At 35.7% G+C, this 15241-nt stretch overlaps 1 protein-coding gene across 1 annotated transcript in view; it reads left to right on the forward strand.

The window, feature by feature from the left end:
- The window catches only part of KLHL1 (kelch like family member 1), a 242966-nt gene that overhangs the window by 143827 nt on the left and 83898 nt on the right, over positions 1-15241 (forward strand). Inside the window, exon 5 of the mRNA XM_069802592.1 lies at positions 3366-3578. Coding sequence (XP_069658693.1) covers positions 3366-3578 — 213 coding nt within the window. The remainder of the gene's footprint in view (positions 1-3365; positions 3579-15241) is intronic.

Raw genomic sequence — 15241 nt, forward strand, 5'->3', positions numbered from 1 at the left:
TGATCATTTTGAGCAAGTGGTAGGGGAACTGAGTGAGACATAGCTTTCTCCAAGTGGGTTCAAAGACTTTCATACTTTCTACTGTAAGTTACCTTTTCTAATTTAAAAGCAAAAATCCGCTACTCTACTTAATTGAAACATTACAATTCTTGCTGAAGGGAAAGGCTAAGTGAATGACCCATGCAGGAGAGGCATTAGTCACAGCCCAGCTGATCTTAAGAGACTTATGAGACAGTGAAGAGCAAATGTACAAAGCTTCTTAAGTATCCGAGTCAAAAGTTAGAGGTCCTGAAAACTCATAGGCCTCTGTCACATAACCCTGGACATGCTTAAATGCTGAGTACCCTTCTTCTCAAAATTAACGTTTCTCAGCCCATGAGGACCTAAGCATTCCTGAAAGCACTTCACTAGAGCAGGACTGAGTAGTTAATTCCTATCTTGCACCTTAATTTCAGGAGAATTTAAAATTTATTTCATTTATCTTGAAATTTTTAACCAGTAGATTACATACATCTTTCATATCTGGTTCCCTAAAGTGCAGACATGAAGACCAGTTATATTTTAAAAGAAAGGCAGATATTCTTCCACAATAAGCATATAATAAATTATTTCTGTTATGATAAAACAGCAAGCTGTTGAAATATGCTTTGCTGCTCCAAATGAAATGAATCTCAAGGAATTAAAATGTGATCTAGGAAATTCTAAACATTCAGTAGTTAATTTAGGAAATGCTAAATACTTGAAAGAGAGACTTTTTAGCTCTGAAGATCAAGAGCCTGGATTTTATTGCTGGTTTATATATATAAAATATATATAAATATACCATATAAATGTGTATATATATATATATATACACAGAAGGTACAGTTATATAAAGATTTTTTATTAAATATCATTTTCTACAATACTCAGCCATGAATAACATGAAACTAGTGTCAGTCCAGATGTTCAGAAGAACAGTTTTGAGCTTATATGTTTTATCTGAAAACTTTGTTAGGTTCTACTTTCAGTCAATGGTAAATCAGTACAGAGGCTGGAAAAAGTTCTCCTTAAGCATATATCCAAATGAAAAGACAATTAAAATGATAAAACACTTAATCAAACCTAAAATTATTATTCTGAATTTAGAGGCTCTGCTTTGAGTGTTGTTCAAAATTAATTAAGTTCTGTGAGTTCATAAAATGTATTCCACCATCGCAATGCTTCTTAGTAATATTAGGTCTTTAGATTAATATGCTCTTGCAAAGCTTGATGGTGGTTCCTATTGAAAAGTAGGGTTATATTTTTTTTCATAATGGGATTTAATATCAGTTTAACCAGCCTTAATTAAACTTTGGCTTATAAATCATTTTCTTGAGAAGTGCAATGGAATTTTCTGAGGTTTATGGCTTTTTAATTAAAACTAATTAAGCCAACTTGTGGTTAAGTGCCTGCAAACTAGTTCCCTTACATTTCCAAGCTATTGTATGATGTTCTAGTCACAATTTAAACTTTATCGGGACTCAACAGATTAAAACGTTTGGCCATAAAAATCTAGTTTTTTAGGTACCTATTGACATTTAATCAAGCAATTTAAAAAAAGAACTGAGTCATGTTTTGATCTATTTATCAGTTATGTGATGATAACTTAACAGCACAGTTAATACAGACCATGACCATATATATACCTTTGCTTGTTTGTTGTGTCAGCATCCCATTTTGGGTATATACGTAGAAGTAAAACGTTACTTATTGAAAGTTAAGTTTTACATATAAAAGTATTCACATTCATAATACTAAGCATCACTTTCAGTTTTAGCCAATTTATTCTTTTTGCACATATGTATTCGATGTGTAATTGCATTACACATTTCAATGAACTTCTGTCTGTCATGATTTTGTCATGCCTACGTCTGTATTATTAATCTCTGCTACCTTATATAAAATAATATGCAGTTAATTTTTAATGGATTCTTTTAAGCAGTAACTTTCAAATAATATGATGTTGGAGAATTAAAATAATAATTTCCTTATATTGCATGGGGCAGGGGGAGGACAACATGTGACTTACTAGGGTCAGAGTATAATTCTGATGTTTTAAGTCTTGGCACCATTTTTTTTCTGTATTAGTTATATTGTCTCAGTAATACTGTGTTACTTCTATTTCAGTTCCTGATGACCAGTCAGTCTTTCCCCTGGCCCAGACCCAAACAAGCAATTATAGACAGTATTAATTTGAATTTTGATACACTAAGAACTGAACTGAGTGGGTGTAGCAGTGGAATTATACACTTCCCTCAGTTTTGATGTTCTTACACTTAAGTCCTTGACTGATGTTTTGTCATTCCTTCTGTGCTTCTCATCTTACTCTCACGGTCTTTCAAAAATATGATTATGAAATTCATTATTATCTTTTATCTACCAGATATTGTAACTTCTCTCTCCAACACTTTTTACATTTTTGTTCTATGTCAAAAATTAGATTTTTTTCCAGGAGGAGGGTCTTGTGCCTCCAGTCTATACGCGCTTCACTTTCTTCTTACAATTGTCTATGAATCAAGAATATGAGAACACATTTGCAATTTCTTCACAGAGTTCAAGCACCCTAAAAGAAAGATTTGGAGAAAGATACCCTGCAGAACTGTGTTTCTGTTGTGTCCTGTTAATGTAGGGTAGGTAGTTCAGGGAGTGCTTAATTCAGTCCTTAGAATTCAGTCAATGAAACAGTTTTGTTTAGTTTATATAGTTTATATCTATGTTTTTATATAGTTTATATAGTTTTTGTTTAGTTTTTTATAGCTATTACTATGTGTGTTATAAATTTCAATACTGTGAGATTTTAATTGCTGTATATATTTTGCACGTTAGCTGGATGTTAACAATCTGTTCTAAACAAGTTCAAGAAATAATGCTAAGTTAATGATGTGGATCTTCTTCTCAGCCTTGTCATATGTATAGACAGCCATCATCTGGATATTGATAATAGAACTGTATATGACCGATACATTATTTAAGAAATAGATCAGATAGTGAAAAAATACAGGAAAGTGTAGTATGTGCATGTAAAGATTTACAATTTATTGAATGTGCTCAGTTACATCTGAGTTTATAAAAACTTCAAACAATATGCAGATCTGCCCTAGCCTTTACTAATTCTGACAATTTTAAATTGCAATATTATCATATAATCTTCATTTTGCTTTCTGACTATATTCACATATGAATTACAACTATAGCTGTTTAATTCTAATAATCTTTGATTTGTTTTTCTGATGAGCTGTAAGAGGGCTGGGCATGGCAGATATTGACTATGGGTTTATTAGCTTTAACAGCTGCTTGTATTTTCTTCCAGTATTACTGAATCCGAAATGCTTTCTTTTTCTCAGGAGAATATAATGGAAGTTATAAGAAATCAAGAATTTCTACTTCTACCGGCTGAAGAGCTCCATAAACTTCTTGCTAGTGATGATGTGAATGTTCCTGATGAAGAGACCATTTTCCATGCCTTAATGATGTGGGTGAAGTATGATATGCAGACGCGATGCAATGACCTAAGTATGCTACTTGCTTATATCAGATTACCACTGCTTCCACCTCAGGTATTTTTTTAATTTAATAATAATAATAATAATAATAATAATAATAATGTAATAATATCACTGTTACAGTGATTATAATCTGCAACTACTGAATGCTCTGGGTGTTTAAAAGCAAAACTGTTAAGAATTAGAAAAAATGAATGGCAGCCCTTCATCCAGAGTGACCTCAATAAACTTGAGGATTGGGCCAACAGATACCCAGGAAGTGCAGAGTTGTAAAACTGAAGAGGAGTAACCGCAGATATCATAACATGCTAAGAAGGACAGGCAGAATAGTAAATACTCTCAGGAAAAAAAACCCTGGGGATTATGACAAATACTGGGCTGAGTATGAGCCAACAGCATGAACGAGGAAAACTGCATATTGGTCTACATCAGGAAAAATTCTGTCAGCAGGCCGTGTAAAGTTATTATTCCCATAATAGCTGGTGCTGCTAAGGGTACACCGGGAATATTGTTTCCAATTTTGCCCTCCACAATTTGAAAGGCGTAGGAAGAAACTGGAGAAGGTCCGGTGATTGGCTACAAAGGTGGTATTTCAGCTAGTAGAGGAGAGGCTGAGGAAGTGGGCTTGTTTATTCTTGGTCACCCTTACAGCTCAGTTGTTAACTCAATCCCTGGCTCTGGTTTGAACCACTCCAGTTAGCTCTCTTCCAGACAGCTATTCTGTAGGGGATTGTAGCCCTAACCCAATTGGTGCTACTCAGTCATTTCTTGCCGTATTTCCTTTACCAGTATAAGCGTAGCATATGATTCTCTGACATGTTTAAGTAGTTATTCTGTTTCAGCTAATATTTTGAAGAATATGGGAAGAAAGATGAAGGTAGGCTAAGGGTGGCAGCTCACTACATGACCAGATACTGGTATTATTATGTCTAGATGTACAAAAAATATACCCATTCTGAAAGGAATTGAGAAAAGAATGCTAGGAAGGAGATGATTAAAACAAGAACTATCATAAATCATGATGCTAAGATTTACAGTCCCTTTGTGTCATACTGAGACCTCAGAGGACTGGGTGGGGTTTTTTGTTTTACTTTCCAATATAAAATATGCTACAAAGGAAACAGTCAAATACGACAAAGTTAAAGGTTTCTTTTGCAGAAATGTGAGCTGTTTGTTTTTCAACATCTATGCCTGTTGAGAAGCTAGCACACAATACTGTGCATTACTGCAGTCTTTAAAGTGTTTTTTTTTTAAATCTGCCAAGCACTTACAAAAAGTAACTTAAACTGTTCACACACCAACCTCACCTCTAGCTCTTATTGTGTAGAAAGAGATCATGCAGGCTTTGTTGGTTACTGGCCCCTGCCCTAGTTCTTAGTAATAATTTTCTTTAAAATGAATATCTGCAAGATCTACCACTATGGAGTTAAATGAGGCTATTGACATGTCAGATGAAAGGAATACAACTATTTTGTTTGTTCTGTGAATTGCTGAAAATGGTGAAAAATAGAACCAAGATTAAAAAGTTTACTTTCCTTTTCAGTAGCCTTATGTAAAACACCAGGTTATATATGTATGTGTATAAGGTTTGTAATAGTCTCATTCTTGTCTAGACACCCTTTCCCATGAAAGTTCAGACCAGAAGATCTTTCAAAGTCACTTCCAACCGGGGCTGTTCTATGATTCTATGATTCTGTGGTATATAAAGTATCAACTCAAATAATCTAGAGGCAAGATTTCAAACTACATTTATGTTCGGAAGCTTCTAATCCCACTACAAATTCTAAATGTATGGCTCATAAATTTAGCTGCATTCCTCCAGTCAGTAGGGATTTTACTTCATCTACATATCACATACTTTGCTTACCTCTGCACTGCTGATTGCATGTAAACCTGTGATCCCCACATTACCAAGCTGAGTGTTGTAGCTGTTTATCCACAGTGTTAAAGGCAATTCCCTGTATAGTTGAGTAGCTATGTCCACACTACCTGCTTCTGGGTTTCCTCTGGTGTCTCTGTGGCTCTAACACATACGGATATCCTGAGACACTGCCATCAGCACTAATGTCCCTCATTTATGGAACTGAATTGTGTCCACTTTGTTATACATTGTCCTCATGAGAATATCCTGGATACCTCAAGTTATCTGAAGTATCACTATATCCCGTGTTTAGCAACTGAATTAAATCCTAGATTTCCACTGCCTAGCCTAGATAAGCATCACAAATGTAAACGTATCATTGGTACCTTGCATCATTGACACCTACCCATAAATTCCTAAAACAGTTGTGTTAACCTCAAACTTAATTTCATTGTGTATCTTTTAGAAAATTTCTCATAAAACTTATTCTTCAGATTCAAGTCCAACTTTCATAGGGAACACATTTCTTTCTGAACAGCCAGGAGGCAGGTGACCAGTGAGTAGGGTATATGAAAAAAAATAACAGTTTCAAAACTGTTTGTGAGGAGTTTCAAAAAGAACTATTTTCAAGTGATATATTTCTGGCAATTCTCTATATTTTTTGTTCAATTTAATCTGAAAATTAACCCTTATGCACTGGTGCTTGTCTATAATTGAGTACTGCATCATATAAATGTTTGCTGTAATGCTAAAAAACTATTTAAAAATTGTTTCCAAATTGAAATTAAGATATAACAAAATTATTGAGAGCTGGAGGTGAAAACTTACTTTTTATTACCAAAAGATGAATTTTTTCCTACTATGGTTTATATTTAAGTGTAAATCAAATAAAACATTCTATCATTTTCATTGCACTGAAAATTAACTGAAGAGCTCTCTGGAGAGAAGCCAGGTCAAAATTAAAAGCTAATCATTGGACCTTTGTGGAAAAAAAAAAAAAAAAAAAAAAAAAGATTTGGGTTCCTTACTTTTAAATTCACTAAAAAAGATGAAGTCATGGACTGCGAAGATTATTAACAGATTGGAAAGATTGTACTGAGATCCTCTTAAAATGAAGGCTTAGATTTATAGCCTGAGTTTTTATGATACCTCATTTCACTTTCAAGGTGCAGTAATTATATTGGCAATGTAGTCAGACTTGAGTAATAGGATATCAAACAGTGTAATTCAAAATTCAATAGCAGAATTTAGGAGAAGACAATCAGTATTAACATATTAAAAGGAAAGCATCATGAAGCTGAAAATGAAATAATAGAACCTGCAATGCTGCCACAGAACTTCAGTTTAATTTTGCTCTTTTGTTTTGCCTGAAACCATTTGCTAAATTAAACCACTTCATATTTCTTCAAATCAAACCAGAAAGATTAGTGGCTTGACCAGTATAAGAAATTATTTCACGTTATAATAGCTAAGATTTAGTTACTTCCTTTCAAAAGGTGTTCCAAATATTTTGTGTTGATCTGTACAGAAAATGTATCTTAGTATATGTTCATTTTCACTCTTAAAGGATTCAGGGAGTAAATATTTGGTGAGAGCCTTAAACCTTGTTAATGCTGAAGTATTTTAGATTATTTACTTGAATTGTTCATTAACAAACATATCATAAATATTTTTCCTGTGATTTTTAATAGCATTCTTCACTGAGGGTAGGTTAATAAACAAGTTAAGAAACAAATAAAAACTATCATTAAGCTGACATTTTGTCAATTGTTCAAAAACTCTAAGAAGCTATTTTTCGTAGCTAAAAGGTACCACAGTTGCCCTCAATTGCAGCACTATTTTTAAATGAAATTTAAATAAAACCGTTTTTAAAAATCTAACAAAATTAGGACATGTAAACCAAAGCAAAAACGCTAAAGAAAATTTGTGGATATGTCTTTTTTGACATGATATGATAAACATATACATAATCACAGAACGACAGAATGGTTGAGGTTGGAAGGAACCTCTGGAGGTCATCTGGTCCAACCACCCTGCTCAAGCAGGGAGACCTAGAGCCAGTTGCCCAGGACCATGTCCAGATGGCTTGTGAATACCTCCAAGGACTGTGCCAGGGCTCAGTCACCCTCACTGTATAAAAGTGTTTCCTGATGTTCAGACTGAAGCTCTTGTGTTTCAGTTTGTGCCCATTGCCTCTGGTCCTCTGAGAGGGCACCGCTGGAAAGAGCCTGGCTCCATCCTCTATGCACCCTCCCTTATGCACATTAGTAAGATCCCCCCTCCGTGCCTTCTCTTCTCCAGGCTGAACTGTCCCAGCTTTCTCAGCCTTTCCCCATAGGAGATGCTCCAGTCCCTTCATCAGCTTTGTGGCCCTTTGCTGGACTCTCTCCAGAATGTCCATGTCTCTCTTGTACTGAGGAAGCTAGAACTGGACACAGCACTCCAGATTTGGCCTCATCAGTGCTGAGCAGAGGGGAAGGATCACCTCCCTTGACCCACTGACAATACCGTGTCTAATGCAGCCCAGAACACTATTAGCCGCCTTTGCAGCAAGGGCACATTGCTGGCTCCTGTTCTGCCACACTGCTTTCCAGCTGGATGGCCCTCAGCATATATTGGAGCACGGATATACATACACATGCATATGCACATACACACATACATATACATTTATTTCATTCCTTTATAGTAGAATGTTCTTGTGAACCTATTTTAGTTAGAAGTGAAAATCTATCGTTGTGGAAAGATATACCCATTAAGGTCTGGCTAGAACAGCTAAAAGTGTTCTCACCTAGTTCCCTGACCCATCATCTAATGAATACCTTCCCCATGATGCGTGAGGTAGTCGTTACCATCCCCACAGCTCTGGGAGCAAAACAGCTCATCTGAATCCTCGCTAATTCTATACAGGCAAAAGTCTAACCTTGTCTGCAGTTGAAGCTAAAACATTAACATCTGGCCTTGAAAGCAAACAGTATAGAAGAGTTTCTGTCACTGAATTCTCCTTGCATTTCTTTCCTCCTTTCCCAAAACAGAATGGTTTCTTCTCTGCTTGTATCTTCTATTCCCTGACTCAAGCTGTACCTGGAAAATGTTCAATGCAATTCATCAGATGTTTGAGCCTCTGCCTAGCCCTGTTTTGTTGACTAGTGATGTAGTTGCATTTACTAAGACGAAAAGCTTTTTTTTGCTGATTGTCTGTACACAGTGTAATGTATCTGTTAATGTTGAGGCTACAGCATGAGTCAAGAATGAGCTTCTATTGGGCAAAACATTATTTTTACAGTGTTTCTTAAGAGTGTGAGAAGTTGCTAATGACAGTTGGGCTGCTGAAGGAAATTACAAACAAGGGTTAGGGGTTAACACATGATACTGATTGCCTAGATTAGTATGACTAGTAAAGAATGAGGATGTTATGTTATAATGTTTCTCAGCAAAGATGTGCATGATAAAAAGAGCACAAATATTTACTTGCAGAAATGGGTAAGTTAAAGATAACTTGTACTACACCAGAGTGCTGTGTTTATAGTGGATGTTTTTTGCAACTACTTGTAATAGTAGATCATTGGTTAACTATGAAAGCTAAAAAATAACATAGGGTAAAGCGTAGATTTTACTGCCTTTCTCTCTGCAACACTTTTAATAATATCACTTCCAGAGGCTTGCAGATCACATCAGTAGGATAATACATAGTCTTTGAGTATTAAATACACCGCATCTCAGATCCAGTGAAACTGCTATAGGCATCTAAATTAGGTTTCTTGCCCAGGGGCAGAAACAATCCGGTCCTTATAAAGTGAAGTATGTAAATACTCTGTAAGTCCCTGGAGAGAAAGTGAACTGATCCACATGGGTTCTATTCTTATTTATACAGAGATGTTGTAGGGAACTGGTAGGAAATACTAAGCCTCTAAATCCCCTCAGAATGCACGTTACATCTGACCATACATGATTTTAAAAATGTATATGAATTTGCATGTAATAATTGAGTAGAAACCCTTTAAATTGTAGCTTCGATAACTGACGTTGTGAAGCAAACTTGTAAATTCTTTCCACAGCTCAGCTGGCATTTGGCAAAGAGGGATTTCTTTATACTGCTAAAAAAGCAATTAACCAGGCAGTCGTCAAACTTTGAGGTTCATCAGGTTCTGACCTTTTCAGTATATAATGGGCTAGAAGAACCAATTGAAGGATCCTTTACTAGCAAAAATGGAGGGTATCACTCTATGTCGGTCAATTTCTAACTTTCTCCTTCAGAGCAGTGTGATTGATAATATGAAGTGGTAACTTTTTTCAGTTCTCTTACCATCCCTAGCATCACTAAAGAAGTGCAGCTGATATGAATTTACACCTGACTAGCATTCTAGGTTTTTTAGAGTGCTTCTCACCTACTGGTCTGGGGTAAATGCTAAGTATGTGTGTATATTCAATCATCCTTTACAACATTTTGTGAATTCTTTCAATCTTTTCTAAATGAATTGGATGCCAGGAGATTATAACTTTAATCTGAAAGGACTGAAGGTATGAATCAGTTTGTTACTCACCTCTGTGCGTAGGCTTCTCCACATCAGATAGATTCCTGACCTCCCACTGTAGACAATGAAGATCTAGTGCAGTTCTCAGCACATAGGAACAAACCTATGTGCTGATTTGAGAGGTGCCATGGATTATCGTGCTGCCTGGCTCCCATCAGGTTTTCTGGAAGTGTTCCCTCATAAATCCAGTGCCATATTTACTGGCCTGTGTGGATTCTTAGACACCATGTGGCATCTCAAATGGTGCTAAATGCTTGGTTTTATGCAAGTGAATTAAGCAATCACTCAATTTAAATGTCAACCTGTATCAGAATAATAGAAATTTGGAAATGTGAGGAAGTTTGACAATATTTTTAATGTAATTTTTATTTTAACTTCAAGTAAATAAAAATAAATTAAATACATTAAGAATTAATAACTTCTCGGTCCATAAAAAAGGAGGTTCCAGGCAAGCTTCTAGGATGGTTTCCATATTCCTCTATTAGTTTATCAATGTAGGAGAAATCTAGGCCTGAATTTTCACTTGCCTGTGAAATGGCACTTAGTTGATTATAGTCACTAGAGGCAGAATATGCTGCCATTTCTCTGCTTCTCTTATATAGATCATGCAGTAAAGCTAACGTTTTTCTTTTTTTTTTGACAACTTCTCTGGCTGTGGAGGTATCTTGTCAGCCGATACTTTATCTGAAGAAAGATGTGATAGTTCAATGCAGTGTGCAGATATGATTCAAAGGGATCTTTTTTGTCTTTTAGCTAATTCTAAGTGTCCAAAAGTCCTGTCAATATGGCTGGCATTTCTTGCGTAGATAAGTGACAATGTGAAAATTTGTAAACAGTGAAAATGATAACCATTCAACACAGCTATGTGTGACATTCATTTCCAAATACAGTTTTCTATCAGTAAAGTTTAGTAAATATGAGTAAATATCAGTAAAGTATCAGTAAATGCTTTGAAGCTGTTGTGAGATGCTCTTCAAATAAGTTGTGGCAACATAATGCTATAATACCATTTCTTTATCCTACACACAGGCAACTTACCTGACTTTTTATTCAGTGTCTCATGGTATACTGAGCATATGGTTTGCTACTAAATATGTTGGGATAAATTTATTTACTGGAAGAATAGATCTTCACTAGGTAAATCACTTTTGCACATAGTCATAAAATTATTGGGGAATAACAATGATGAATAGAAAATACAAACCTTTCCTCTCTTTATATTAATTCCCCATTGTCGAAGGTTCATAACAATGTTTTGATAAAAATATTCTACTTCTGTTACTCATTCTATGCAGTTCATTCTATGTGAAACATTCATTCTCATAAATGTCCCCATGAGAATGTGTAGAGTGTGTTCATGTGAAAACAGGTATTTATTGATACATTAGATTATATTAACTGTCCAAATCAGTTATAAGCTCTGGGAATATAAGAGCACATCTTCCCTTGACCTTCAAAACAGCACTGTTTTCAGTGCTTACTTAAATGTGTAATACAGTTTTATTTCCATAAAATGATTTCTTTAGTTTTGAGAAGACAAATTTTGCCTGTTTATAGTTTTACAAGGTCATATTATTTATAGTCATTATTTGGCACCTTTCTATCTTTTTCTGTCTTAGTGACTGTCAGATCATAAATTGTATCAGATTGTTGCAGTAATTGCTCAGTGTGTGTGTGGCTATTCAGTCATCCTCTTTGGCGACATATTTTTAAGCTCTTTCCATAAATTTTAACTGAGTAGGGTGCCTACTCACATCTGAATGCGTGATATTATAACTCACATCTGAAAATCCTATATGTTCAGTGAAACTATTAAAAGTAAATTCAGTGGGGGTGGATCAAGTAACAGTGGTGCACCCCATGTCATTTTCCAGATCAAACTCATTTACATTTATTTTTTAATCGTACAAATAAACTGCATCATAATAGGTTGCATGGATCTCAGCAATGAAAATTAGCATAACTTTCAACAAAGCTCTGGTGTCATTTAGGTGTCTACTTGATATGCTGAGACTTGCCAACATGCTTAACACCCAGCTGTTCATAGCAATTTTAATGAAAATGGATAGGTGCTAAGCACTTTTAAAAGTCTGCCAGTGTAGTTTACATTCCTAAACAGAGCTGCAAGTTGCTGACCACTTTTAGCAATCTTGCTTTGAGTACGTTTTCAGATACCTGATTCCCTTAGACCTGTCCTGGCTTTGTTTTCATTTATGGGCATACAACATGACAATTGCCATCAGATTCAAACTGTACTGTATGTAATGAACACTGTTGTTTCACTCTCCAGTAAAATATTTTGCTCCTGAGTGGCAATAATAGCAAAAATCCAGTTCTACTGGATTTTTAAATGATTTTGTGGAGTTTATCATGTAGTAGTGGGCTCTATTTTGATTAATGAGGGCAACAAAGAAATTGGAGAGGGAAGTTTTATCATAGGAGAAAACCAAGCTTTCTGCAGACTTCACAGTGCTGTCGGGATATAACCAAGGTAGCAAGACCTTTCAGTGTGGGCCAGAAATACCCCCAAACCAGAAAGTCATTAAAATCTGTCAGTGGAGTAGATTCAGCCTGTCTCCAATCCCTTAACTATCTAAGCAGCCCTTCTCTGGACTCTCTAGTCTCCCTTAATTCCCTTCTCTCTCTTCTACTGGGGAGCCCAGAACTGGACACAGCACTCCAGGTGTGGCCCCACCAGTGCAGAGTAGAGAGGAAGGATCACCTGCCTCGACTTGCTGGCAATACAGCAGCCCAGGACGCTGTTAGCCTTCTTTGTGGCAAGGGTGCCTTGCTGGCTCCTCTTCAGTCTAGTGTCCACCAGGACCCCAGGTCCTTTTCTGCCAAGCTGCTTTCCAGCTGGGTGGCCTCCAGCGTGTACTGGTGTCCAAGGTTGTTCCTCCCCAGGTGCAGGACTTTGCACTTGTCCTTGTTGAACTTCATGAGGTTCCTGTCAGCCCCTTTCTGCACCCTGTTGAGGTTCCTCTGGATGGCAGCACGACCCTCCCAGTCACTGTCAGCCACTCCTCCCAGTTTGGTGTCATCAGCAAACCTGCTGAGGGTATACTCTGCCCCATCATCCAGATCAGTAATGATTTCTGTAATTTAATGTGGAGGTATCTAAGCTAGTTTTAGAGTAACTAGCTTATCAGAATAGTAACAGGTGAGAGTTGACCCTAGCAAAGATCAAACTGTCCTTCTGTATGGCAAGTTTTGCAGCTGGTTGTTGGTGTTCCATAGATCATGCCTCCAGAGGTCATGCAAATATAACTCATTGAAGGTAGTGAAGGGAAAGGTCAATCACTACTTTCAGTAGTTGTTAACAACAAGTAGTTGTAAAAATACAAACCTTTATTGCTCTTAACATGGTTTGAAATCTGTCACTTCTAAGTAAAGAAGGAAGGAAAAAAGGGGATTGCAAATGCTTGGACTGGTACAATGGGATATCTTGAATAGTCTTCCTGGAAAAGGATAGAGGTCTAAGAGATGAGTTGGACTCCCCTTCCCTAATGTTAAGTCCCAATTTTTGCAGTGTAGTGCTGTTTTCTATATCTTTCCTTCTCCTTTAAATGGATTTGGCGTAATAGAAAAACACAGAATCAGAAACATGTTCCTCTCTAGTTCTAGTTGAGCCATCAACATTTCAGAGATTATATATGTACTGGAAGAATGCTTCATATTAATCATTTATAACATTTATCCTTGAAATACACTATATGGAATAGGTGTTTATAAATAGACAGTCCCCTTTTTATATAAGGTTTTCTTACCCATTCTTTTTGCCTATTTCTAAGACCTGAAGATCATATTTGAAACATGAGAACATTATTTAGGGAAAAGATGCTGCTTTTGTTCCATTTCTTTGTAGTTATTCTCTTATAGAAGTTTTATAAAAATGTCATCAATTTTGGTAGAGCACAGTTAACTACAGTTAACAGGTAACTACAGTTAAAAATAAACAGTAATTTTCAAATGTAGGCTATTACCTGTTATTGACTGAATAACATTTGCATTCAATTTGCTGGCATCTGTCATGCTTTTACCTAATCTTCTATTTGATTTATCACTTTCTGAAGAAAAAAAAAAAGAATTTGATTCAGAAGAGCTTCAGATAAAAACATCTGCCTTTGAACCAAAGGAGACCAGACAATAAGAATATTTTGTCATAGCCCGACCTTTTTGTTGCTTCTAGTGTTGGGGTATTTTTTTTATTTTCTCCTTTTTTTAATGTGATTTTTTTGTTCATCTTCTTTATGAATGCAATTTGACCTCTAGAACTTTTCTTATTTCTTACGTAGTATTTTAACACTATTGCAAAATATTCATGGGTCTCAGAATTATGATATTACTTTTTTCCTCAAGGATTAGAGAAGAAAAAATACAAAGTACTCTATGACAGATTGATCTCACCTAACTTTAGATATCTAGAAAGTAAATATCTAACACATGAGATAGGTATTTACTTTAAGAAGGGATCTATCTTGAAATAAAGATTTTTTTCCTTCATTTACTGGAGAGATAGCCTAGCACAATGATGTTAAATGTAGATCTCTGCATCAGTATAATTAAGTGTGCAGAAAGCTTGCATCTTAGATTTTGCACTCCTTATTTCAGCCACCATGTAAAATCCATAGATTTATAAAATCGTGAAAAGACATCACTAGAGGTAGAAGCTGGGGGGGGGGGAATAAAACACTTTTTTTCCTAGATTGAATAACATTTGAATCATTAACATATCAGTGTGCTAAGTAAATTCATCAAATTAGTACCAGTTTCAAGGATACACTGAGTAGTACCAGTAGTCCAACGAAAGTCAGAATGTGTGCCTAAAAAGTGTGGGCATATTTACAAATTAAGTTAAAATTAAAGTTTGAACAGTGTGATAAAAGATAACAAGGGACCACTTCCAGAAAATAATATTGAAGATTTTAATAAATGGGCTCATTAAATCATAAGCATTGGGGAAGTGTTAATGTTGTGAAAGTGGTTTCAACACTACAGTTTAATTACTTAACACAGATGCTACCAATGAATATTCCAATCCCATTACTTAGTTTATTCAAGAGAGTGGGGGAAACAAACCCCAGTTTCTTCATTTTTATATCAAATGTAAAGCCTTAGAGAATATGTGTGTGTGTGATTATTTGTTAATCTAATATATTCATTTTGGTAACCTAATGATAGATTAAGGAAAACAAACTTCAGCTCTGCTATATTATTTTTGTTTTGTTTTGTTCTTTGTACCCTGATATGGGGGAGGGATAGGGAGGACTCAGGATTATAACTGAAGGGTAGAAAGCCAGTTTAAAATTTCTTCTGAATGT

Source organism: Haliaeetus albicilla, chromosome 15, assembly GCF_947461875.1.
Source record: "Haliaeetus albicilla chromosome 15, bHalAlb1.1, whole genome shotgun sequence".
In the NCBI taxonomy this organism is placed as follows: Eukaryota; Metazoa; Chordata; class Aves; order Accipitriformes; family Accipitridae; genus Haliaeetus; species Haliaeetus albicilla.